The following is a 27,995-nucleotide window of genomic DNA, read 5'->3' on the forward strand; positions in this document are numbered from 1 at the left end:
TGTTTTTGCAGTGTTTTTTGAAGAGCAATATTGCTTACTGTTTTTTTTTTTTTTTTTTTTTTTTAAATTGTTTTTATAAATTCTTTTTTTAGTTATATTTGCACTGGGGCGTTGCATTCATTTTCGTTGTACATGCACAATGACAATAAAGATCTATTCTGTTAGGGTTTTTTTGTCCATGACTGTCCTTGTGTTGTATTATCATGCACATGTGCAGGCTGCACTGTGGGTTTATATAAATTGATTTATTAAATACAACAATAATTTGCCACAATCTAACCTGCATTTGGCAATAATTTTACCTGACGGCTGCACGCGCAGACTGAGGAGGACTGATCCTTGCAGACTTGGCTGAAAACACCTCTACATGCTGAGCCACATTATTCTTTTGCATTCATAATATCACTGTGTTGCACGTTCAGTTTGCGGCTTGTATTTGCAGCAGGTAAACTCTGCCAGACGCCGTGGCTGTGGCTGTACCCACAATGCAAAGCTATGCTAGCTGGTCCCTAGCAGAGCAACCTGACTGCGAGCAAAAACAACAACAGGCTACTTTGCGAAAAAGGCAGCTGCATGGATAGCGACAACAACGACGATCAGGATTTCACGGATGCAAAGATATTTCCTTAAACTAAAATGCATCCTAGCCTTATGATGTGAGTACTGTAGCCTTTTAAGTGTTCTTCACCAGCTGAAGTGATATTAATCCGTTCCTTTGAGGGGAAACTGTTTGCAGGCTAGCTGGCTAGCTCGCCAGCTAACTGCGTCTCTCTATGTTTGAGTGTCTTCCGGCAGCAGCGGTGGCGGCAGCAGCGGTGCCATGAACAGTGGACTCCCAGCTTCAGCTGCTCCGCTTGGGGGTGCCGGGATACCTAATGTCAAGGTGAAGTTTTGCCGATATTACGCGAAAGACAAAACCTGCTTTTATGGAGACGAGTGTCAGTTCCTGCATGAGGATCCGTCCATCCACGTCCACGGCGGCGGTGGTAGCCCCGTCCCGTTGTCCATGGCCGGGGGTGGCGGGACGCCAGCGGGGTATTCCCTCGGCGGCTCCGCGGCGGCCTGCCCGGGCGGTGGGGGAACCGGTGTGTCCAAGAAAAGCGAAGCATTGGGGCCTGCAGGCACGTCTCTGGAGGGGCAGCTGTTAACCAGTGAGTAAAAATTACAGCAAGACAAGGCCGCACACGGGGGGACTGACTGTGACTTTACTTTTGGGCCTTGTTGGGCTTTGTTAAAATTTAGCCCGGGGATTCACTGAGGCCTCTTCACCCCAAAACAACGTGGGTATTTACCTGCCAAACATGATCCAGCCCTCGGTGTGCAGCTAGCACACACCGTGCTCTCTAGCTGTGTTGTGAATAGCTTTGTCTTCAGGTGGTGTTAGTTATGTTTTGTAACAACATGTAACATTAGCCATGCTGTTGCAGCTCTCACGGAGGAGGCCTGCTGTTTTTGTATGACAGCTGTGAGTGGGCAGAAATCCGCGATACTACAGTCATTTAGCTAGTGTAGCTGCTAGCCAGCTAGCGTTAGCTAAACTAGCGTTAACCGCTTTAACTAACTTTATTGCATTTGGCTTTGGCTCAAGTTAGGTGTTGTCAGTTTCAGTGCTAGTGTCGTAAGTTTTTATCCTGGTAAATGTTGTTAATGTCAACATTAGTGTTGCTGTTATGATGTAGCCTAAGTTCAATGTTTGCTAACATTAGCCTAGCCATGCTAGCTGTTCACGGGGCATTGATTTTTCGTTGTGTTGTGGTGTTTTACCAACGTAAACAAACAGCAAGTAACTAAAATTCACATGCAACTCAAAAGCTAACTACGTCCTCTTAAGCCTGGAACAATTGAAACAGGCAATTGTTGCTAAAAAAGTTTATTAAATGATACTCAAGGTGGATATCGCCCTGTGGTAGACAGATGTAGGATTGTTGACATGCTTTTTAACTGTAGCTCTGTGATTGTGGCTTAGCTGACACTTAGTAGCACTGACACTAACATGCATGCTTTACCTTCTCGTCTCTTGATAAAGCACAGAGTTACCTTAGAGTCATATCAGGCTTGCTGCAGTTAGTGTTTGCTAAACTTTGTTTTCTGTCATCCACAGTCCCAGGGATGGAGGGTGCAGCCTTGAGCGATGCCAATCTCACCAACTCTTACTTCAGCAGCAGCTTTATTGGGGTCAATGGGTTTGGAAGCCCAGCAGAGTCTAAGTACTCAATGATGCAGGTACCAACGGAAAGCTATGGATATCAGCATCAGATATACTTCATTGATTCCTGTGGGGACAGGTTACTGTTGGTCATATGTTATGTTATGGAAGAATTGAATAAATATAATAGTTAAAAATAATATGCACAGCACAATTATTGCACTGAGTATTGCAGCAGTTATTATTGTACAGTTAAGACAGTATTGCATACTAGAAAATATAAATAATAGAGAAGTTATGGGGTTATAGCTGCTGATGCAATGTAAATCCAAGAGCTAGTGTATTGACTCAGAGCATCTGACACTCTGAGGGAGGAGGTGGAAAGTTTGATGGCCACAGGCAGAGATAACTTCTTGTGCGTTCTGAGTTGCATCTCAGAGGAAAGAGTCTTTCTCTTGCACTGAAAGTACTCTCAACTCTTGATTAGATGTATATATTATTATATATAGGTAGTGTGAACATATAGCATGAGGAAAAACTGCTTTGAAAATTGAGTCACTTTATCATACCACAATAATATTCAGTGCGAATCTACTGATAAACATATGTGATATGAGAGTACTCTCTGTGACACGTCTGCTCTTGATGCTGTTCTCTTCAGCGAATGACTACCAGCAGCAGCTCTCCTAGTCTCCTCAATGATGGTGCCAAGAACTTCAGCCACAGCACTCATGGTAAGACTGCTTCAGTGCTCTGTGGAGCAGTGTTCAGCACTCATGCATTGAATATTGAAAGGGCCACTGCTAAGCTCCTTGCACTCATTGGTCTCCACAGAGCCAGTGAACTCCCCGACATCCTCACTGTTCAGTGATTTTGGTGCTCTTAGCATTTCCCAAAGGAGAAAGGTGAGCACACAAACAACCCGTCCAAGAGAGTGAAGTTATTTTAAAGTGCTTTTAAAGTTCACTAATGTACTTTTACATGAGACTTAACAAGGATGCATTTTATTTCCATCATTGTATTATTGCCTCTATCAGGGATGGGAGATTTAATCTGACTTTTGAATGTTTTTTTTCTTGTGCCACCAGACTCCTAACCCGGCAGCAAGTGAGTTCATCCCAAAGGGAGCTCCACGTATGGCCACCATGGCTCAATCCACTGTCCAGGCCTTCCCCTCGCCTCTTTTCCCACATCCTGGCCTCAGCAGCTCCACAGCTGCTGCACTGGCTCCTGGTGAGGGTTTTTGCAGCATCACTCACAGAGAAATCACCCCGTTATATCTGCTTTGCTCTACTTTCTGCGTGGCTCAGTTTTGTTTTCCATCTTTAGCTTTGAAATTGTATAATTCAGCAAGTCTGGGAATTCCCTCTTGTGTGCAGAACCTCATGTGCTACTGTTGAAACAAAAGTCTTTGTCTCTAATTTTAGGCATGTCTCTGTCTGCGGGATCTTCTCCTCTCCACTCCCCAAAAATTACACCGCACACCTCACCTGCTCCTCGTCGGCGCAGTCACACCCCAAACCCTGCCAACTACATGGTGCCCACCACTGCAGCTGACCAGGGTACTCACATAATCCAGAAGGAGACTGTGGGGGGGACCACCTACTTTTACACAGACAACACCCCGGCACCGATGGCTGGGATGGTATGTGCGACACACAGCTTCCTGCCCTGTATTTTAGTTAGGAATTACTTTGAGATCGGGGTGGGCAATATGGCCAGAATCTTCTATCACAGTATATGTAATTTTATGTCACGGTAACGGCATATATCACAATGTGTTAACTGTCCTGTAACTTTAATTAAGAAATTGTTTAAAATAACCATACCGTGTTTCATCACATCTGATTATTTTTTTCTTTTATTTGGAGCTTCCATACAAAATAAAAACAACGAGACAACACTTGAGTTAAAAAAGAAAAGTCCCGAAACAGTAAAACTAAAAATTCTCCTAAAGTAAAAGCTTTACGGTTCCTTAAAAAAGTTATTTCAAGTGTAACAGGTTTGTGTATTTACAACTTCACCCTCCTCTATGTCTGCCCAAATCACGTTACCTTGTGACGCAGCTGGATTCGCGAGAATCACGAGATCTGGCGATAACCCAGCCCTTATTTACCACATAGCCTGCCCTAAATTGCTCCTGTGGTTGAAATGGTATTGCCAAAGTTCTGCTGATGGAAACTTTTCTACCATCACTTGGTATGTAACGTCATATTGCATCACCGTACTTAAAGAGTAAAGTTGGGAGTACACTGGAAAGTCCTAACCAAACATACAAAGATATAGAATCACATGATGTCATTTGTAGAAATGGATTGTAAACAAACAAGCTACGTTGAAATCTGTCAGCATTTAAAACTTTATCTGATCTGAGCATCTTTTGAGAAGCAAGAGTGTTGACTCTAAAATTCCTGTATGTCACCCACACCTCAGCCTATTAGCTGCCCTTTTATCGCGCATACACTCCGCAATCTTTAAAACCACACTCATTGCAGCCCATCAGGGTTATGTTTTGGCATGAGACGGCAGTCATCTTAACACTTGATAAGAGTGATTATCATCAGATAAACCATCATGTTTATCTGTGTAGCCATGACCTTTTAGCAGGGACAAAAATATGTGTATGATGACACTGATTTTCATTTCTCAATAAATAGGAAGCTGTGTTTTTCTGGTTTCATTGCAGGTGTTTCCTACCTACCATATCTATCCCCCCACTGCACCCCATGTGGCTTACATGCAGCCGAAAGCCAATGCCCCGTCCTTCTTCATGGCTGATGAACTCCGACAGGTATTTTCCACCCACCCACCGTCTCTTGCACTAAGTATCATCTCTCTTGTTGTGTTCTGTGGAGGTGATGTCTGATGTGTTGCACTCTTATCTGTCCTCCAGGAGTTGATAAACAGACATCTGATAACGATGGCCCAGATTGACCACTCAGAGAACCCAGGTAAAGGGTCTACTCTGTTGTCACAACAAAGGATTGCAAATGATAAAATAATTTCCCTGCAAATATACATATATACTGCTTTACAAGTAAACAACTTGCATTGCATAGTGAAACAAATACAAGAGTTGATTACATCATGTTAGTGTGGAAGAGTGTTGAAATATGTTTTTGGTCTCTGGGGATTTTACTTCTATTTTTTTTCTGTGCCCATTGCTATGCATGCAACAATAAGCTAAGATTGTGAATATGTGAAAAATTACACAATGGTTTATATGTATGGAAACAAATCACATATAATCTAGTGCTGATTTAGTACTGGTCAAAACAAGTAATTGTTCATACAGACTGTGACCTAGAGGCTGCTTATAGCTGTTGAATCTGGTTTTGGTTGCGTGCGTTCCTGCGTGTCTTTTTTTCTTCTGAAACTATGTCTGTCTCTGGCAGATGTACCGTCTGAGGTGGACAGCTACCACAGCCTCTTCCCCCTCGAGCCCCTCCCCCCACCAAACCGCATGCAGAAGACCAGCAACTTCAGCTACATCACCTCCTGCTACAAGGCGGTCAACAGCAAGGATGACCTGCCTTACTGCCTGAGGAGGATACACGGTAATAAATGTGGCGATATCACACGATCAAACAGGCCAATGTGACAAATGATGTAATTATGTTTTGACTCTTATTGTAACTATTAATAAGTTAAAAAAATGCTAGCAGAGATAATTGCTTGCTTCTAAAGTTTTACTGACTTTAAATGACCCCTCTCCAACCAAACTGAATTTGATATTTTCAGAAAATACACTTCATTGTAAGTAAAGCAGGCTACTTAACCCTTGAAGGCCCTGACACACCAGGCTGACAGCTTGCCGTCAGTAAATGTTGGGATTTTGGTGAGCACCTGACGCCCTAGTTTTAGCAGTGTGTCTGGCACTGTTGGCAATAGTTAGCCTTTGCCGCCTTTATTTGGAGACAACGGAGCCTGTCGGTAAATGAATTCACTCTGTTGTGCAGTTCAGCTCAGTGCAGGAGAAGAGAAACGTAAAGAAGGAAAGCAAACATACAAAGTCAACAGGGCGTGAGATCGAAACAGTTGTTATTTCAACATAAAGTTTTGTTGTTAATGTGCTAACTGGCTAAGCTGTGTGTTTAATCTTCCTGTTGGTCTTATGTATGTGCATTTTTGTGAATGTCTAGGACAAACGACCATCGCCTGCTGGTAATGGCGGCAGGTTCAGAATGTGTGCACTAGTTGGCTGTAGTCTTTGAGGTGTGTTCAGGTGCAATTTTTTGGCTAAGACACAACGTGAGGTAAAGCAACATTTGGCCTCTGTCGGCACTAGTTTTTTTTTATGTCAGTTTGGTGTGTCTGGGCCTTAACAGGGATATAGAAAAAATGCATTGCTGTGGCTGTATTTGTTTATTTCTTGTAATTCTCTCTTTATTGGTTTATAAAAGCAACATGAACATATGTAAACAAAGTCCACAACCCTTTGAACACGAAGACCTTGAGCAAATAATAAATGAATAAGTAACAAAAAATATATGGGGAAAAACTTCTTTATTTTTAATCTATGTTAAATTTAGATTAAAAATAAAGTTAAAATAAATTTAGAAAATAAATATAAGATAAAAAAGTTAAAAATCTCACATTGAAATAAGGATAGAGAGTAGATAACAAATAAAGAAATTGTGTCTGTAACAAATAAATGTCTTTCTAGTACCTATGTAGACAAAGTCAGGTCTAATGTTTTTGACATATACTCACCATTTCGTCCAGTTCTCAATAAAAATTGCCTTTTTGGCCCTCGGATTAAGTCATTCTCTCTGTTACATATGTATTACATACCAAGTCAATCCATTCGTCAATAGTAGTAGCTTACTACTACTACTTTTTTTTTTTTTGGCCATTTCTCGGTAAGGGACTTTTTACATGCCACCAGTAATATTCTTAGCAGCAGTAGTTCCTCTGGTCTAATCAGGTACATCAGTGACAAAATTAAAGATTTCTTATTTGTTATTTTTGATGAGCAGTGCAGGACATGCGTAATGATTACTCACTGCCATTAAAATAAACATGAACTACCTGTGTTGACGCGCTGCGGTTATCATACTTAAAGAGGGTAAAGGATGTTGTGGTGAAAGAAACCTTTATCAATTACCTGTGTATGTTTGAAATCTATCCAGGTTTCCGCCTTGTTAACACCAAGTGCATGATGCTGGTGGACATGTGGAAGAAGATTCAGCATTCAAACTCTGTAACACTGAGGGAGGTCTTCACCACAAAGGCCTTTGGAGACCACTGTGAGTGTGTATGAGCAGTTTTCATTTACATGTGTGCATCGCCTGTGTATGATTAATTTTTTTACATAATCCAGACATAAAGTTGACCTATTCCACAATTGTGTTAATTGTTTGGCATTTGTCATTCTTGGTTTCCAACAAAAATGCTAAAATATTAGATGTTGCTTCAGTGTTGCGTTCAAGCTCCATTTATTGTCAGCAAAGTTTGGCTTTCTTAGCTCTTAAAAGTTAGGAGCAACCGGCCGACTGATAGAAACTAGATTTTGTAGTTTTATTTTCTCATGATGGTAAAGACAAACACATCAGGAGTGCAATGCAGGACAAAGTGACAATAATTGGATACATAAAAAGAAATATAGCTGTTACACTGTCCCCTTTCCATCTCTTTGCCATAGCGTTGGTGTTCTCCTATGACTTCCATGCGGGTGCAGAAACCATGTTCAGCAGGCACTTCAATGACCCAGCAGCAGACTCGTACTTCACCAAGAGGAAGTGGGGTGAGTTAGGCTACCCACCCTTCCACCATCGCACTGAAATAGCCCCAGCATCACCACGTATGCTCCCCATCCACCCTTCTGCTTCACACATTTCGAGTTTGTTTACTTGTTTGGTAATGAGGTCATAAACCTGTGTCTATTTGGGTGTGCATTTACAGGTTTGCCTCGCCTGCAGTTGTGCTCACATCCGGTGTTTCATGGCTTAGACCAACATCGAAAAACCACTTAGTTAACTCAAAATAAAGACACATTCCCCGAGACGTTTAAAGGTCTAAAACTAGTCGTGTGGATGTCTTGAGGCTTGAAAGAAGATTCAAATGTTTGGAGTCTGTAAAATGTCCCAGTTTGACAGTTGGCATACATGTGTCTGTGCAAGAGAGATGTGGGGTCTTGGAGGAAACTGTGGCTGAAACTGATCCTATGACAGGTGCTGTAAGCCCTACCTACAGGAATGCACACAGAGGAAGCAAAACCAGATCCTGGGTTTTGTCTGGTCTGTCGCAAACACTAATAAAAACCATAATATATGAACAGTATAGGATCGCACAGGCAAACAAACTAAAAATACCTCTAAAGCTCTGGATCATACAGTGCAGATGAACTTCTTCTGAACTTTTTCTGGAATGACCTTCAAGGAAACAGACATTTTTGCCATCTCAGTCTGCCCTAAGTAGTGCTGGGCAGTAATGCCAAAAATAGTATCATGTAGGGATGTAACTGTAATGAAACTGTAACAAAATTTACAGTTTGGTTCGATATGACACAGCGTTGTCATGCTACAGTACGTTATGGAAACAGCAAGTGAAGTAGAAATGCCAGAGTAACTTCCTTGATTTTTGCTTTTGTAATTTTTGCGGTCTGGCTGAAATGGGTCCGTGTAGGAATAGTGTGACGGGGCTCAAGTACATTAAGCATGTTTGTAAAGCCTGTGTTTTCCACTGTAGAGTTGGATCTCATACCTGTGGCTTTAAATGTACCAATCAGTTGGGAATAGTTGCCTAAATGCTGTGGGGATAACATTTAGTGTGTTGCATGTATGGTTGTTCTTGTTTTACCTATTGACACACTGGAGTGAACTTGGTGTAAATGAGCTGACATGTTTAAAGTTTTCTGTTTGATGTAACCTGCTGACCTATAGCAGATGTGACCGCAGACACGCTGTATAGAATAAGCTAGATGTGACATACTGTGGGTTTTTACCCCAGCGTAATAGAATAGTTAATGATACTAATGATAATAATACATTTTATTTAAAAAAGTGACTCAAAACACCCAAGGTCACCTAACAGAGCACAATATAACATATAGAATTGTAGCTGTTGCACAGCAACGGTCGGGGTCGGGCAATTTTAGGCAATTCTGAGCAACAAGAGGCAGAATAGGAAGACAGGAAGTAAGTTGCCATTACAATGTACATTTTGCACGGGTTGAGGCTTGAACTCACAGCCTCTGACACCAAGGAGCATCTTCTATCTGACTGAGCTAATTAGCAAGTGATAATGCATCTGTAGCTTCACAAGTTGACTAAGCTAGCCACCAGGATGACAGCAGCTGTCAAGGCAGATTTCAAACTGCTGTCATAAAATCAAGACAAAAATCTGAAAATACACATCTTGCATCTAGACAGCATGGAGATGTTGTTAATTTGTTTTTAACAACGATTGATTTACTCCATAAGTGAAAAACTGATGTGTAAAGATGCTCTATTCCCATTGACAGCAATGGTTCACATGAGGACAGAATTCAAAATGCTGTCAAAAATTCAGTTTTTGGTATAAAATTCTGATATTTGCCAAACATCATCTACCATGATTTTTTTTCATGAACACTGAAAACATATTTAGCAAGACTTTGCAAGTATATGTTTACAATACTGTTTACAGTCGAACATCTTGATGCACTGTAGGCTCAATTTTTGATAAATCAAAAATCTGAGGACAATTTGTGGAGGACAGTCTGAAGATGCTCTGTAGCAAGTTTGGTGTCAATTGAGCAAAAGTTGTGCGAGGAGATAGGTTTAAGAAGTTTTACAGTTTTTGAAAAAAAGTGATGGACTTCATAATTTGCAATAGGTTTAAATGTGCAAAAGTTTCTTCAGTACTGGGGCTACATTTTGGTGAAAGTTGCGAAGCTATAGCACTTACGGTCAATTTGTTGTGAATTTTTTTTAACTTTAGATGCTAGCTGTAGCGCCACCATCAAGACTATTGACTTGTGTTTGCAGCTGAGCAAATCTGGCATAGGACTGCACCTTTGTGCAAAAGTTTGGTAATTTTTCGCGCGTGGTAGTAGGATTTCCTCGGAAGAAGAAGAAAGAACGAGCAGGAAAACTAGAGTCTCCTGGCAGGACTGCCTGCCCAGCCCCTTACTAGATACATGAATTTGGATAGTTCAACATACTGTTCAGTTTGTAAGACGTACTGAACTGAAAGTCTCACTCCGAATAGTTAATTTCAAATTTGTGTATTATTACACCCCTGGTATCACGGTACTTTTAAAGATTTAGGTGGTTTGTTAATTTATTATGTTTGTTTCAGGTTTTGTTTTTTTTTTTTGTATTACTTGGCCTTCACATAGGTTTATATGGCTTATTCTTCGGTCAGAGTGCACAGAATGTAAAATAATATAATTGCACCATACTAAAGATTAGAATAGGGTTTGCTCGGCCTCACAGGATTACCCAGTATATGAAGGAATCGGAAGGCTTGAAACAGTTGTGTTAACTGCAACATAGTAAAAACAGAAGTTAAAAAATAGATATGCTTAAAATGTCAATATTTCTTTCTTTTGAAAACATACCTTAAGCAAAAGCTGCCTCAAGTGATGTATGACTTTCAGGCTTCACCGTATCACCGGCGCTACTAGTTGGCAGCCTCAAATTCTACCATCGTAACTAATGGCATACACTCTTGCTATTCCAACATGTATTTTGCTGAGGTGACGGAGTAAGTGGCAACAGTGGTAGCTCGACAAACTTTGCAGTATAGGTATAGTCTTTTTTTAACCAAAAAAACTCTAATACAGACACAGTTCCTTTCCTGGGCTGAAGTTCTTCTGGTCCATCTCCAGTCTCTCTTTCTTCATCCTCCATCTTTCTTTTCTACCCTTTAAAATTTACTGTGGCGACGGAGCCTCTCCCAGCTGTTAACAGGCTGTTGGTGTAATGCTACCCGGCTAGCTAGTGAGCTGTACCCAGCATGCCACTCATTGTCATAATTTTGCAAATGTACAATTATTAGTGTTACAGATTGTTTATGTGACACACATTGTTGTGTGCCACGCTGATTTCCCTGTTAAAGAGAGTTAGTGTTGGTAATTAATTGTTGTATTTTAAAGTTATAACAGTTAGTAAGAAGGGTGCACAGTTAGTGGTGTTTCCCTCTCTCTCTCTACACAGTGTGCTGTGGGTGCTCTTCTGCCTATTGAAGAGTTAAAGTAATTACCTCCGCCAAGGAGGTCATGTTTTCACTGGCATTTGTGGCAACGGATTTTGATGAAATTTTCAGGAAAGGTTGATAATGGGACAGGGAACAGATGGTAAAATTTTGAAGCAAAGTGGATAAAATAATAAAATGGAGGGAAATCCGAGCTGCTTGGCGGAGGTCTGCGCTCTCCGAGTGCTTTTCTAGTTGTTTATGCTATGCACTGGTACAGAGGTTTATGAAAAATTCACATTATACATGAAATCAAAACAGGTATACCGTCCAGCACTATGTTGAAATGGTTTTTCAGTCCACTAAAAATGAATCTGCTATTATTTTAACAATCATTTATTCATTTCAGTTCTTTGTTGAGCCACAATGCCAAACAGCCCTGACATGCAGCTTCTGCATTGGGAGGATTTCAGTTTCATGTCATTTTAAACTGAAAGTATTTGGGACTGTTCGTCAGTGCTGGGCGATGTGGCCCTGAAATAATATAACAATATTTCAGGGTATTTTTGCAATAGCAATATTCTTGATCTGACAAAATACTAAAAAATATTTAATTATTCATTTCAAGAACATACAACTATAACCGTATCAGGGTTGGAGTTTGGTGTGTCAACATAAATGTGACAGTTTCACTTTAAATATGCAGTTAAAACTAAAGGAAAGTTATTCATTTCTTTCATGTGTAGTTAACAACAGTAACTCAGTAGATTCTGTATAATATATAAAATCAACCAGAAATTACACATATGAGCACTTGCCAAATACTGTAAATGATCTGTATAATCTATAAATATTAAAAATTATACCAGTAATATGATTCGACATGACACACCCCTACTGTTTGTTAGACAAAATAAGCATAAGGAAGAAAGAAAAAGTGATGATGGGTATTTTACTGTTTTCTGACGTATAGAAAATGATCAGCAGATTAGGTTAGGGTTAATATAATTGTGTTAATTAGGTGAGACTGACTGAAAATGGTGTGTTACTGACATCACAACTGTGAGAGATGGTTTATCCCCAAGATAAGATTGCCAAGGAAGTCGATGACAGTTTGAGGTTTAGTTCATGAGTAATGTCTAACCCTTAGGCTGCGTTTGTGTGATAAAGCATGTCTCCATGTGCAGGACAACATGAACCTCCCCCTCCACGGCAGCATGCAGGTCTGCTCCCTGAGTCTCTGATCTGGGCTTATATTGTCCAGCTCAGCTCGGCCCTGCGGACCATCCACACTGCCGGCCTGGCCTGCCGTGTCATGGACCCCAGCAAGATTCTTATTACTGGCAAGACCAGGTACCACCCACACACAGATACTGCACCATTCAGCATTGGTAAATGAAAGTGGTTGATTAGAGCTGATAACCACAAGATGGTGAACAAACCGGCATGAATGTAAATTTCCAGCTCAGAGAGTGTAGGTATGTTAACAGTAAATACATTAAAAGCAGAAGAGTATTTTCAGCGATGCTTCCTTTTTTCACAACCGTGTGGTTGTGCACACTTAGCACACCCAGAAATGCAAACAAACTGTTCATGATTTTGGTCTCTTACCTTTGCAGGTTACGGGTGAACTGTGTTGGGGTGTTTGATGTCTTAACTTTTGACAACAGTCAGACCAATCATCTTGCCCTAATGCCACAGTACCAGGTACTCTTTATCATGTAGTTTGTGGTGAATTACACATGAATATACATTACAGACAGGTTTTATCTCATCTTCTTAAAGGGACAGTTCATCCCAACTTAAAAAATACATTATTTTGTGACCAGATGGGCCTCAGTGCATACCTCCTTCTAAGTGTCCTGTGATATGACCATGTTCATCTCTACCTCACACCTCCGTCTCACCTGTAGGGTTTTATGTAGAATCATAGGTGAAAATATTTTATACACTAATTATTTTCTTGTCTCCATTTCCCATTTGTCATTCTTTTAGAAAGTTTTCTATGCATGTAGGTTTTATGAGTTAACCCTGCTCATTTTGTATTGTCAAAAAAGTTCATAGCTGCAAGTATCTAAAGAAATCTGTCCAGAGGAGATCCAAGTCATTTTTCAACTGTTCCAATGTCTTAAGATTATCATTGTTAAATGATTGATACAGATAAATCAGTCCACAATCTGACCATTTTCTAAAGCCGAGCAATGTGTCTCTGGAAATCATGACCTGGTCACTCAAGATAATCCACAGACCTTGTTGTGAGCAGTTTCATGTAGGAACTATTTTCTTTTCAACCAAACTTAACCCACCAGAAGGAAGCATCCATCTACTCATGGACGAGAGGCTCCTGCTTGTGACAGACCAAGATGTAAACATTAATGGCGTCCTCCTCGGTTGAGCTGTAACGTTAGCTAGCTCAGTGGTGCTAGGTACGATAGCAGTGATACGGTTGGTGGGTGTAGTTCAGGAGAAAGAAAATAGTTCCTACATGAAACCGCACACAACAAGGTCTGTGGATTATCTTGAGTGACATAGTCATGATTTTTCGAGGTCAAGGTTTTTCATATGATTTCTTTTGCCGCTTTGAGCACCGCAAGTCGAGTGCCATCTAGTTCCATTATACATGAGAGAAGGCAGATGTCTCCAACACTCTGCAACTCACCCTGATAAATAGCACTACAAGTAAGAGGAAAAATATGTATTTTGATTTTTGAGGTGAACTGTCCCTTTGACTTCAGCGCGTGTGTTCAAAGCTGTTTTCAAAATGTGACTTTACATCATTAATGTGTGTATGTCTGTGATGTGTGTTCTGTTGTCTAGCAAGCAGACCTAGTGTCGCTGGGCAAGGTGGTGCTGGCGTTGGCATGTAACTCCCTGGCTGGCATTCAAAGGGAGAACCTGCAGAAGGCCATGGAGCTGGTGTCTATCAACTACTCTTCAGACCTCAAGAACCTCATTCTGTAAGAAAGACGAAGTTCAGCATGCTAAACAACTTGCATAAAAGCAAGAACTGTCCAGATTAAAGTTGGACTGAAATCCTAATACTTGGTTTCAGACAATGGCCTTTTATCTGTTGTATCTGCTCACAGAAAAGTTCTGCGAACATCCCCATATCCACATGATCGAACACGTCAGTTCACCTACTCACCTGTTTAACAAGCAGCTTGCTTCCTTTTCCTTTGGCCACAAGATGTAGTCCCATGTTTAGAGTGCAGTCATGTGGCCATGACTGTGACTTAACCACAAGTTATCCCACTGCTTCACTCTCACGTCAGCCCGGGATATGATACTTTGATAAATGTTTGTATTGCCATAAATTATCAAGAGCATGAACCCTCAAAATAGTATTATCATCAAAGAATCATAACATATTATTAAGTATATTTTCAATGAGTGTAGTGTCTGCAGCAGTCAGCTATACTGTATATCTGATCAATGTCTATTTCCCCGAACTGAGATTACGCTTCCGCATGTTGTCATCCGCCCACACCAATCATGTAGTTACGCAATTCAGGTTGTTTCTTATCTACAAGTGTGACGTCAAAGGCTAAGTAACTTGCTGTACTTACAGTACCTCCTGCCTTTTACTCAGTACTTCTAGACACTGGAGAGGAGTTGAGGATTGACCGCTGTGTCATGTGTAAACTGTTGCTTTTACACGTAAAAGTCTTAACACAGTGAGCTTATGACCTCCAAAGGAGCTTGATCGGTTTACTGTATTTATACCTGATTATACATGATCACAAAGCCACCTAGTCATTCACAATCTATGTAAATGCCAGGTGTATTAACAATAATTTAATTCAATTATAACAGTTTTTTTAACTTTATTGAAATAAAATGAACATTACTTTTTAAATTTTATTGCAGTAGTATGTCATTTAGTTGAGGTAGCCTTAGTAGAATTTAGGGCTGTCCCGAATACCATTTTTTAACATTTGGATCTTTGGCAGAATTTATAACGAATATTCAAATATTCGGTGGTGGCAGACCCCGGGGTTTTTTTGGACCTAATTGTGTTGCGGAGTTTTGCACAGCAGCGACCAGGACTTTGCTCTCAAACCACAAAAACATGTGATGGCACAACAGTCTCCTTCAGTTATTAATAACATTATTCTATGCTTTCTTTTGATTTTCACATTGGCTAGTCTTCCTGTTTAATTTGTCTTCTGATTAAATCGGAACCGCTGAAACAAGTTGTAGGAAGCCTCTGCAAGTAATTGGTTGCTGGCAGACACTCTGTCCTGCAATAAAATGGTTAATCAGCAGTGCCGTGCACTGTAGAGCCGATGCGCTGCTGGTTCTGCCAGCCTGAATGGAATATAACATCTATAGCCTTACTGTTGTGTGTACAGCCTTATAGACTGAGCTGAGTAGTGATGCGCGGGTCGACCCGTAACCTGCGGGTCGGGCAGCAGTGATCGTCTGTTAAATCGGTCTGTAAATGATATTTTGACATTATTGGCTATTACTGTCATGGCATCCGAAGGTACTGATGCATTGAGCAGGTGACAGTCCGCGGTCGTTTTCAAAACACACTTGTGTCACGCACTCCAAAAGAAACTTGTTGAAACTTTAAACAATAATTTATTGTACAAAACGGGGGAAACAAACGTTGACAAAAACGGTTCCATAATTCATATTAAATTCAAAAGATAATGAAAAAACAGCTACAAGTTAGAGGGAATAGTGATAAAGTGGTAAAACTTGGCATTGATCCACAGCCTCAGACGGATGCACTCAAGCCTGCCGTGCGCACAAGCTCAGTTGGTAGGCTATACTGTATTTTAACATTTTTAACAATACGATTTAAAAGTTTTGATTTTTACTGATAACCTACATTTAACAACAACAAAAAGACTACATTTAGCACCAAAAAAAATTGTGTTTAAAAAAAAGTAAATTAAAAAAAACCCAACGAAAATCGAATACCAAATTTTCATATTTCAACGAATGCCTACCCATAGAAACGAATATTTGAATATTTGGGTACAGCCCTAGTAGAATTTTAGTAGTCTACAGTAGTTAAGAGGAGATTTTATATATTGTGTCTTGATATAGCGTTCTTGATCTCAACCTGAGCCCGACAGGTCCCGAATCACCTGATGGGTTGGACTGGATTCAGGCTGAAAATGTGTGCTGATTGACCGCGTTGGGCTCAGGCTGTGGGGAAAAAAATCTTATTATTTTTTTAATAGATAAATCAGAGGCTTAGGCAAATCACCATTTGCATCTACATAAAACGGAATTTGAATATCTACTAAAAGGCCACTTTAAGACTTGTTGGCACATAAATGTTTTTAAACTCTGGACAGAGTGGGTCAGTGACATTGCACAGCTGTATCCCGCCTTCCCAGCTCACCTGAAGGGAATCTCTAACATTTTTGTGTATTTGCAGGTATCTGCTGACTGAACAGTCTCGCCTGCGCAGCGTCAATGACATAATGCCGATGATCGGAGCACGATTCTACACACAACTGGATGCATCGCAGATGAGGAATGATGTCATTGAGGAGGACCTGGCCAAGGTAGGTTAAGGGCACTACATTTTTGTTCAGGTATACTTAAAAAACACACAAAGGTTAGGGTTGGTGTCTCAAAAGGCACAGAGCAAACAGCGTGCATGATTCAGTCATGGTCTTGTCAGGCTGATATTCTTGGGTGGTGGCCGGAAATAGGCCATTGGTTTAGTGAGCTAAGAGGGAAGTTGTGTGCACACAGGATGTAGTTTGGTGTATTGTAGGTTTTGCAGTCTCGTCTTGAGTGTGAATGTGTGAAACAACAGACCCTTACTTCATCTTTATTCTTGTTCATGCCCCAATTTCCCCTTTACTCTCAACTTTGTACAAGTCCACCAAACACTAGTACTTTGTGTTAGTGTTTTTACCTCCGAACTGCAAATGATTTCTGTCCAGCAAGTCTCACAAGATCTCAGTAACTGAAGACTAGAGCAATGAAATACAAATCTGTGGTAATAAAACTGGGCGAGGAAAACAGGGTGGCTTTTTTTTGGGCAAACGTGTCTGTAATCTGCTGTTATCTGTGTTGGTGGATCGTAAGCATTTCTAGTTTATCAGGTCATCTCTGCATAGCAACACATAGGACACAGGGAATAGTAGCAGCGGTGTGTATTTGCCCGATGAGCCTTTTTGTTGTCAATAAACTTTAAAACAGGATTTTATAAACCAACATGGTGTGTCGAGTTGCTGGCTGGCGTTTACATCTTTTTGTCATATTACTCAAGTTATTGTTTTTCACTTTTGACTTTTTTAAACAAATACATTTAAGCAAGACCAACAAAAGATCTGCATAAAAAAAACCAACACACATCATGACATCAGCCTGAGGCCATGTTCATGATGCTTTCTGGTAAAAAGTGTCACTCCAAGTGACAAAAATCTACAAAGAAAGTACTTATGAATTATCACAAGAGTCCCCTTGCAGTAAGACTAGATCCTGGTAAAGATGAAAGTTATTCATAAAACATCTCAGCCTGCAAGAGAGCTCACGAGGTGAAAAACTGTTGAATAGGCTTAAGAGCTTAAAGCTTAAGAGCTTCTTAAGCAGATGTGAAAATGAAAGACAAAGAGGTAAGAGAGGCGTTCTCTCACCACTGAACAACAGTGAGTTTATCAAGCACTACATATGAGATTGTGCAGTGATAATGTTTGTGTATAATCTCATTAGCAATGCACTCACATCTCTCACTCAACACTATAACACAATATGCCAGAAATGAATGTGCGATATATGGCAACTGGAAAAATGCAACACTTCAGCAGTAACGACTGTAGTCTGTCACAACCTTCTGTCAGCAGAGTGATCACACCAACAACTAAAAGGGCACTCAGAGTGCACATCTCGGCCAAGGTCAAATGCCAAATGCCCTATCTAACAAAAAGTAAAATATAATTCCTGTATCTGCCTAGTGATTTGTAGCCACTCCAAAATCTAATGGGTTCTTCCTTGGCCCATGCTACACCCTTCCACCAAGAGTCATGAAAATTTGGCCAGTAGTAGTTTGTCTGTAATTCTGTTGACAAACAAACTGCACCAAAAACATAACCTCCTTGGCAGACATAATTTCAGTGCTGACACAGTCTCATATTGTGACAGCTCATTTAATTTCGACTGGAAGTCCACACCTCATATCAGATAGATTAAGAACTAAAATTACCAGCATTTCCTCATTACCAGTGACACAAAGGAAAGTCTGCACCTCGATTACAGAGCGAGACTGCACGCCAACATTTTCTTAACAAAATAAAACAGGCTGCAGTGAGAGCCTCTCTCCATGGGATATTTAAAAATAACAGGTTTGTGCATTTAGTCTTTCTAATGGAAAAACGGAAAAAAAGTGGGGCTATACATAGCAATGGGGCCAACCACACCTCCTCACTAGGCAAAGTTTCTGTCCTGTCCTTACTCACAGTTGCTGTGAGAATTTTTAAAGTCACTCTTAAACTAGGACTCCTTGTTAGAAATCTTTAGGCTAAGTTAGGAGCTCTGAGAGTATTGTCAGAATATTCGTGAATATGGCCCCTGATATCCGCACACGGCTGGCTTGCTAGCGTTACGCTGCGTTCAGATGGAATCAGGCAGATGGACAACACCTTCTTGACCACATTGGACAAGAAGGTAAAACGAAATATGCGTGACAAAATGTTATGCTGGGGGTGCCGTACTCTTTACAAAGAATTATGGAAAGAATGAAATAAATAAAGTTTGAATAGAATTATTTTGTGTTTATTGTTTTATGTAATTTTTCTGTTAGTGTCCAGTAATTGTCCAGATTGTTTTTGCATCATGTGAAGAAGCTATGTAACATCTAGGGTGCATTCTAGAGAGCAGGTTTAACAAACTCTGAGTCTAACCCTGATCCTCTTCACTCAAAAATATTAACATATACTCAAATATTATAGAAATGATGCTCCATCAGTGCAGCCACCCATATCATAAATTATGGGTATAATTAGTCAATGATCCAACATGTCTAAAGCTTCATACCGATTTTTACGGTTTATACTGAAATGACACATTACCTGTAATAAACACTTCAGTAGGACAAAGTGAAAGCTGTTTTCTTTTTTTTGTAACTTTGTCTTTATTGATTTCTTTTAGCAGTGCTTACAGAATGCAGGCAGAAAATATACAAAATTAAAAAAAAAACATGAAACAAAAAAAAAAAAACACGAACTGCAACAAAATGTGTACATGGCTTGTGGGGGGTAGTAGTTTGTTGATCAGATTTTCCTGGTTCAAACTCAACATTAGGTGTTATCCATTTTAGCAGTCCCAGTTCCTTTCCTATGTTTAGTTGTTTAATAATGGAATGCTATATATCGAGAGTGGATGTTGTTATCAGGTTTAGTTCTGCCTCATCATTTACATGGGCAGGAATCTTTCTTTCCCCTATGATTGTTTGAATTGGGAATTTAGATTCAGATATTTCTATGTCTTTCCAATGAGCAACATAATCTATTAATAATTGGGCTCAATTGTGCTGCGTGGAAGTATTCTTTTAGATGTGGAAGTGCCATGCCCCCTTTGTTTTTAGGTAATTGGAGAGTAGTGTAACGAATTCTGGGTCTTTTACCTTCCCATATAAATCTTGAGATTAATTTATCCCATTTATGGAACTGGGCTTGTGGTATATTCACAGGTGGAGATTGGAATAGGTATAACAGGCGTGGTAAGATATTCATTTTCACCACATTTATCCTGTCATTTAATCCCATTGGGTAGGTTGACCACCTTTCAATATCCCTCCTTATATTGACGTCAATAGGTTCATAGTTGTTATGGTATAATTTGGATAGGTTTTTAGTTATGTTTATACCAAGGTATTTAAGTGATTTTGCATCCCAATTTATTTTTAGATTTTTAGGTTTGTTATAGATAGACTTGATACACTGAATTGATTTTTCGTTGAATCCACATTTCTCTAATGTTAAATATAAATATTCCCAATTAACCCTATTAAAGGCTTTTTTGTGTCTAAACTTATTGGTGCTGCTGGTAGTTTATTTTCATGTATTTGATGTACAATGTGTAACTTTCCTCTAATATTGTCTTGTATTTGTCTGCCTGTAACAAAGCCAGTTTGGTCTTCATCTATTAAATCTGTGAAAGCTGTTTTCAGTGTTTTAAAAAAGGACATGCAGCTAAAGGTGACTTGATGCTGCGTAGTATTTGAATGAGGGCTAAAACCACTGACTGATTGCGTACAGTAAACCTACGGTAATTAATATGCTTCCATATGCGCTTTGATACGGACTGAATCAAAGGGAAATGAAACAACACATCGCACTCAGTCAGAGGGTGGATACAGAAAACTGAGTTAAAATTACCTCTTTCTGGAACTGAAAACCCAGAGTTTCCCTCATCTCATGGCTTAATTACTCAGTTTCCGATAAACCTGCTTTTCGGAATACACCCTCTGTTTTTAATTAAGTTGCGGGGCACGATAAAAAGTGAAAATATTTTAACTTGGAACAGCAATGGCTTTTACCCTCACTTAATTTTACCATCCTTCTCTCGTCCTCTAAAGTAATATCCAGTTTGCCGTCTCCCTGATTTTTTGTGAATGCAGCATTTAGTGACCCAGCAGGTACGAACAGACTGAGCGAAGCAGAAATACTGTGAACTCCTGTGTCTTCACCTCTCTTATCAAGCGATCAGATCAGTGAGCAGAAACGTATTGTCACAACTGTCCTTTGACAACTCAACCGTCATCTCAGTTCCTTTTTGACTGAAAAATGACCTTTTTACGCATGTTGTAACAACTCAGTTTTCAAGGTACAGACTTTTGAAAAGTGATTTGCTGTTTTGTAAAAATGTCGTATGCACATTTAGTCTCTTCTAACTAAAATATTCAACTGTTTGCAATGTAACAGTGTTGGTGTCGCTGTGGAAATGTGGCTCCTAAAGGCACCAACGCACTGAAAAGTAAGGTGCTCTAAGATTGTTGTTAGAAATCCAGTGTTCAGAAGTAAGTCTAGAGTAGCAAGTGTTGGAGAACGCCAACATGATCTTAGTTTTTGGTCATTTTCACTTTGTCAAACCATGCAGAAAACATTTGACAGAGTGTGACAGGCAGAGAGAGGCAGAGAGGAGACGAGAGAGGAGAGGCAGGAGTAAATTATATCTGCAGAGGTGAAAGGTGTGCTAAAATTTAACTGACATCTCTCTGTAGATGCGTTCACAGGTGATTTTGGTGTTGATGAAGTTATCAGTGATGCAGGAGCTGACGACTTTCTCAGATTTCCATTAATTGACAGTCAGATGAGTGTATATACAAAAATAGATATATTGAGAAGAAAATGCAGCTTAGTCTAGTTGACTTTCAGTAAGGAGGAAGTATCTTCTGGAACCAGCGAGAAAACAGGGTCCAACACCATGTACGGACAGAGAGTCAAGTGACTGAAGTTTCAGTTTCTGACAGTGTTCTTTGCAGGGACGAGAGGGCTTTGTTATTTTAAAGGGGCTCATATTAAGGAGAAATTGTCAAAAATGCCTCTGCTTTTAACATTAGAAATGTTTGTTCATTTCTTATTCATTAATCCTTCTCTTTCCTAACGATGGTATTAGTTAATTTGCTTTTTTTTTTTTTTTTTTTTTTTTTGCATATTAACGTATTTATATTTATCCTTCATCCTGAGTATGTGTTTTGTTTTGTAATCTAAATCAGATTTTGCTTCCATCAGCTACAGAATATTTCCCTTTACCTGGTGCCAAATTCAAAGATTGTGTCTTAAATTTTATGCCAATTTTAGTGTGCTTAGGAAATTATGTTCTTTTAAAGTTGTTTTTTAAGTATCCAGTATCCCCTTTGTGGAACTCCTCGACAACTGCTGGAGCAAGTTTTTTTTATTCGCATAATTATTATTTATTAATTATTATTTATTTATTTATTTATTAACAGTAATTACAGACAATGAAAATCTTCACAGGCTCTCCTAAGCGATGTCTTTTAAAAGTTTAAAAAAGAAAAAGAAACTCACACACATAAAAATGGTCCAAAATATAAATTTAAGTAGCATAAATTACACTGAATTTACAAAAGAATAATCTGAATGGTAACAGGAGTGTAGTAAATGTATATGCATAATGATAAGTATAAATATATGTTTATATATATGGGGGTGTAAACAGTTGTGGCAAGTGTCAAGTGATGAGTTCATAAGTTCAACATTTGATTAGGCAAATCTTTACAGCACATGCCACATAACTGCAACATCCACAGTCTGAATCTGGTCTGGAACACGTATTGTAGGTCACACCCTTCTTTCTCTCCTTGTTTCCTGCCGACCTTCTCACCTTCTCACTACTGATTGTTCAGTAACAGCAAAAATGATTAAAAAAATAAATATTTTATAATGTTTGTTGAATATAAATTATCATTTATTTGTAGGAGGTGCAAAACGGCCGTCTTTTCCGCCTGTTGGCCAAACTGGGCACCATCAACGAGCGGCCAGAGTAAGTAGCTCTCGTGTAAAGATCCACCTGTATGTGTAGTTTGTGGTTCTGTCACTAGTCTGTAACCATGTTGCGTGTGAATCAGGTTTCAGAAGGACCCGACGTGGTCGGAGACGGGCGACCGCTACCTGTTGAAGCTTTTCCGGGATCACCTATTTCACCAGGTGACTGAAGCTGGGACGCCCTGGATCGACCTCAGCCACATCGTCTCCTGCCTCAACAAAGTCAGTCAGATTTCTTGTCTTCTTTTTGTCATGAAAGCGAACTGCTTATGTAATGTGTATGAATTACTCAAACATGCAAAGTGGCCTATTTTCAGAACATCTGTTAATGCTTCATATGCCCTGGCTAAAAAAAAAACATGCATGCATTTGCCAACAGATTGCAGAACAGAGAGATTAAAAGTAGGTCTATTATTGGCCTACTTCTATCAGTGACATTTGGTATTTGGTTAGCAGCTGGGTATGGGAGGGAGCAGTGGAAATGTTAATCTGTCAGCATTTTTAACTAGTTTGTTAGGCCATTTAACTACTATATAACAATAATAATCTAATAATGAACACCAACAGAAAGCCCCGATGGTACTTAACTGAACTCTATGAATAAGCCATATCTCAAATCTAACCAACATCCTAAAGCAGCCCCGAAAAATCCCCCCAAAAAGCGTAATGACATGCAGTGTAACTTACAAGTAGATTATCACAAGTCATTCACAAGTTGTTTAAAGCTGTGACCTTTTGTACTTCACAAGTCTTCATATAACACGACACTTACTAATGAATCTTTACAGGCTTATCATTTTTATCTGGGTCCACAGAAGTTCAGCATGAGGTCCTTCTTCTTCTTCAACTTACTTGCTTAAAATTAGGGCTTTGACTGACAAATTAATCACTGATTAATCTGGTGATTTGTTTGTTGATTAATGGTTTGGTCTAAAAATGTAAAAAGATACTGAAAAATCACAATTTTCCGCAAGGTCAGTGTGGTGTTGATGCATATGGATTTTTTAATGATTGACTAGCAGTTGCAGCTCTACTTTTAATCCTAAAAAATATTTATTCCAAGTTCTTTTTCACAATCAGCAGCCAAATGTTTGATCTGCTTCCAAAATATCAGTGTTTTTTAAACTTTCTTCCTGTTGACACAGCTGGACGCGGGCGTTCCTGAGAAGATCAGCCTGGTGTCTCGGGATGAGAAAAGCGTCCTGGTTGTGACCTACTCGGACCTGAAGCGCTGCTTCGACAGTACCTTCCAGGAGCTGCAGGCTGCAGCCTCCGGCTCTCTGTAGCGCCCTCTTCGGGCCCGGGGTGGGACTTGCCCGTACCTGGAGCACACTATTGCACTACAGCGGAGGACCAGGCTCATGGAAATGACATCAGCATGGCGAAGGCAGCGGGGCAGGGCTTCGTGAACCTCAGTCACATACACTGACCGTGTCCACCAGGAAGGCTTTTTCTAAAGTGTATTTTTTTTAGTTTTCCTAAACCCCGCAGCTGAAAATCGTAAAACAAAAGGAGAAAAAAAAAACAGACGTTCAAAGGACAAATACGGAAGCTGTGACAAACGAGTATGGTGACATTTTTTTAGATTTGGGGAACAAAACAAGAAACAAACCTTGAGGTTTTGAACTTTTTTCCGGCTTTTATTGTTTATTTCTACAGTTGGGGTTTATTTTTCTGAGGAGGATGCACTAAGATTTTAATTTTTTTGTTAATTTTTGTTATTTTTATCAATATGTGTGAGTGGCCTACAGGGTGTACAGAGAGCTAAAGTCACACACACGGACATGAATAACAGAGCAGACTTAAAGAGTAAAACAACAAAAATTAAAATCCAGCGTTCTAATGACGGCATCTCTCCTCTGGCTGGAGTCCACACCCCTTCATTCTGACGCACTAGGAGACGGGACACACCACTCGAGGCTTTCATTGAGGCGGGGTGGCCCCTGTTTCATGCAGGGGGCCAGCCCACCTTTGCCTTGGTTGTTGGTTCCCCCTCAGAAAGGACAAACCACTTGGGTGTGTGGGACGGGTCCTTAAAACTGGAAAATCGACGGGTTTCTGACATTTTAGTTCAGGAGATTGTGGAACATCAGGCTCATATGTGTGGGTGGGTGGGCTAACATGGACTGGGATTTGGGACATGGGGGTAGATCGTGGTTTTTGTTGGCACTGAGGAAGGGGTGTCTTCTCCTGATGCTGTTTACCAAGTGTTTGTTACATATGCAGCAACCACCTTTGGTTAATGGACGCTGTTGTGACATAAACTGCTCAAGGGTGGGTCATTTTGGTTTGACTGTCCAGCACTTGGTTGTAGCCCGTGGGTGGGGCTTCTGTTGAGGTGGAGCCACAGCTGCCTCTTTGTGGAATGTCCTTATTTCGTCCCCCACCTGTCCTCCTGCCCCCAACATCCCCTTTCTCTGTCTCTCTCTTGCTCTCCCCTCTTCTTCCTGCTTTTATCCCGATCTTCACTTCCCCTCAGGGGGTTCTTGGCCCCTCTACATTTGAGAAAAAAAAGTGACGCTTTTTGTGATTTTTCTAGCTGGTTTTTCTCTTGGCTCAGATATTGTGCAGGAATGCATGATGGGAACTGGGAGGGCAATTACTTTTTGCCTCAATTCAACTTTATTATTCTGTGGACCAATTCCAGCAGGGGTTTAGGGAAAGGGGAAGGGATGGAGGGTGAAGGAGAGAACAGGGCACCAATATTTTGTTTTGTTAATGTTTTATTTGACTTTTAAAGATCATGATATACAAATGTGCTGGAGACAAAGCAGCGGCACTGGCTGCTGCTCTCACTCGGATGGCTTGGATTTCTCTCAGGATGAAGACCAGCTGGAGGGGCCCAATGATTGAATGTGTTTGGCTGTCATTGGCTGCCCTCTGTCCAGTCAGATAGGTGAGTGGAGTGGGTGGGACGTCTTCAGGTCGAGGTTTTAGGAAGTTGGTGGCACTGTTGAGATCATGCTGTGAGGGATTTCATGTTGCCCTCAAGTTCGGTTCATGCTCCGTTGATGATAAAGAGATCAAACTCTTGTCTAACCACTGTTCTTAATCTCTCTGCCTTAGTCAAGTTCTCAGTAGTTTTAACAAGTGGGTACAACCATAAGACGAGACAAACGGCCTCCCGCGTGAAGCACACTGTCAGATGATCAAGGTCAAAGGCGTAATCTAGAACAGTGTGTTTTTTGTTTAAAGTTGTTTGACGGAAGTTGACGGTCTGCTGTACTTGGGGGCAACAAACCAGCAGGGAGCTGAGTGTTAGATCATGTACTACTTCCTCTGTTTTAGCAAAATGAACAGACAAAAACATATTTGGTGAATGTGGTGCTTTAGAAACCCTCACAACACACAGACACACACACATTACCCCCCCCCCCCCCCCAAAAAAAAACAAAACTCGGCCCACACAATGTCAGTGCTCATATCACTATCTTCCACATCATGACACACACTCCAGTTAATATTAGTGACGACCTTCTTCTCCTCCCCCACATCGACACACCTACAATCACCATCTTAGTATGTTTTATGCCCCTGTTGTGTTCATTTGTTCAAATTTTGCAATATTTGTGTGTACAGCAGTATTTTAATAAAGAATACCAAAACTGATGTGCAGGATCTTGTCTTGTTTTGCAGTGGGGTACATTGTAGATTGTAGCGTTTAATCTCTGAAACAAGTTTATAGAAACATAAAAACTAGGGTTTGTGTCCAAGTGACTAATGGGAACAACAGTTTTAGAAATTGGTTCAGTATTATTGAGCGGGAGTGCTGCAGTAACCATTCGGGGTATGTTTCAACTATCAATTTACGTCCACTAAAACTGCTTGTAGTTGCCACTGACAGGTTAAGATCAATATTCTAAGTGTTTATTTCATTTGAGTGTGATGGCTTTGGTGATTGGGATTTCAGGTCAAGAAGGTAGGGATATGTTACATAATGTTGTCAGACACGAAAACACGCTCCTTTAATTGGCATAAATTGACCATGGGAACATCTGCCAAGTGGTTATGCTGCTGCCTGTTTTGCTGGTGTCGACTGCAGTCTTCTCACTCAATACCGGACCAATTTTAAAACAGCATATTTCATTGAATTGATCTTCATGTAATCAGTATCGCTTGTCAAGAAAAACATTACTTGAAACAGCATGAGGACATGTATATCTGTTATTTATGGATGATTCAATTCTTTGTGATGCATAACAGAATTAAATATAAACTCAGTTGCCAGTTTATGAGGTCTGCAATCCTTTGATAATAAAGGTTACAATATTTTTGTTGAAACTGTTGTAGAGAAATAATTTAACTCTTGTGATTTTGCAGACTAGTTTATATTACCGACAGTTTTTTATTTCTTATATTTTGTCCATCTTCACTGATACTGTTTGAGGTGGATAAATCAGCACATCAGTTTAAATCACACCAAACATTTTAATTTTCATTAACGTAAACTGGTAACTGAGCATATATTCACATTCACAGCGAGATACAGACCATCCATGAAACGATTACAGCATTAAAATAAATACAGATCGATACATTCCTGTCTTAACACATACTTAATTCGGTGGATAATTACTTTTTTTCCAGCATATGGTAGCTGTGTAGAAGGAACCATTATTTCATACAGCAGTGTTCCTCTTCACAAAGCTCAGCACGAGGTACCAATACAATACGCTCTAATAGTTGTATCAGCAAATACATTCTGCATAAGTGCATAAGTACTATCTGGTAATACTAAGAGTAGCTGCTCTTGGAAGGGTTATGTGTGATAATGCAAGATATTACTATGATACATTAGAGGCTTTGTTGTACACCAGCATATGGTTTGGGGAACTGAAGAGAAGCAAAGGGATGTTTTGAGTTACACATAAAGAACTTATCTCTAAGTCTGGTTGAAGGAGGAAAAGGAAGAGTATATGTAGATATTATAATGAGGTAGAGGATGCACAGTTGATAAAGCAGAACAAGTTCTAGTTGACTTAAAATTATGAGCAGAAAAATACTGTATATACCCTGTGTGAATTTGTCTAAGAATAGATGCTAGAGGGAGGGGTAGAGAAAAGCAGAGTTGTAGTCTGGAGGAGGGGAGCCGTCGTCATCAGACTCCCAGTCACATGGTACGATAGAAGGCTTGTGGTCACAGAGACCTGTGATGTCACTGCACAGGAAAGGCACCTGGTTGTCGCGGCTCTTAGTGAAGGGAAAAAACCTGAAAACATACAAATTAAAAGTTAATTTCATTTAAAATCAGT

At 40.1% G+C, this 27,995-nt stretch overlaps 2 protein-coding genes across 2 annotated transcripts in view; one reads left to right on the plus strand and one right to left on the minus strand.

The window, feature by feature from the left end:
- Positions 1-417: 417 nt before the first annotated feature.
- On the plus strand, positions 418-26,352 carry pan3 (poly(A) specific ribonuclease subunit PAN3). The gene is made up of 19 exons (XM_049565866.1): positions 418-656; positions 796-1,151; positions 2,102-2,223; positions 2,808-2,880; positions 2,981-3,051; positions 3,235-3,379; positions 3,574-3,791; positions 4,833-4,937; positions 5,040-5,097; positions 5,542-5,703; positions 7,279-7,395; positions 7,791-7,892; positions 12,454-12,619; positions 12,886-12,973; positions 14,084-14,223; positions 16,662-16,791; positions 22,677-22,741; positions 22,827-22,965; positions 23,889-26,352. Exons 1-19 carry the CDS (start codon positions 637-639, stop codon positions 24,027-24,029), a joined length of 2,418 nt encoding a protein of 805 aa, XP_049421823.1. The 5' UTR covers positions 418-636; the 3' UTR covers positions 24,030-26,352.
- Positions 26,110-27,995, minus strand: part of flt1 (fms related receptor tyrosine kinase 1) — a 55,156-nt gene continuing 53,270 nt past the window's right edge. The window contains exon 30 of the mRNA XM_049565859.1: positions 26,110-27,952. Coding sequence (XP_049421816.1) covers positions 27,784-27,952 — 169 coding nt within the window. The 3' untranslated portion in view covers positions 26,110-27,783. The remainder of the gene's footprint in view (positions 27,953-27,995) is intronic.

Source organism: Epinephelus fuscoguttatus, linkage group LG21 (assembly GCF_011397635.1).
Source record: "Epinephelus fuscoguttatus linkage group LG21, E.fuscoguttatus.final_Chr_v1".
Classification (NCBI taxonomy): Eukaryota; Metazoa; Chordata; class Actinopteri; order Perciformes; family Serranidae; genus Epinephelus; species Epinephelus fuscoguttatus.

Bases quoted from the DNA above. Each gene is read 5' to 3' on its own strand.
- pan3 (XM_049565866.1), top strand. From the start codon at position 637: ATGCATCCTAGCCTTATGAT. The intron at 1,152-2,101 runs GTGAGTAAAAAT...TGTCATCCACAG, and splicing joins GGAGGGGCAGCTGTTAACCA to TCCCAGGGATGGAGGGTGCA. The intron at 2,881-2,980 runs GTAAGACTGCTT...TGGTCTCCACAG, and splicing joins CTTCAGCCACAGCACTCATG to AGCCAGTGAACTCCCCGACA.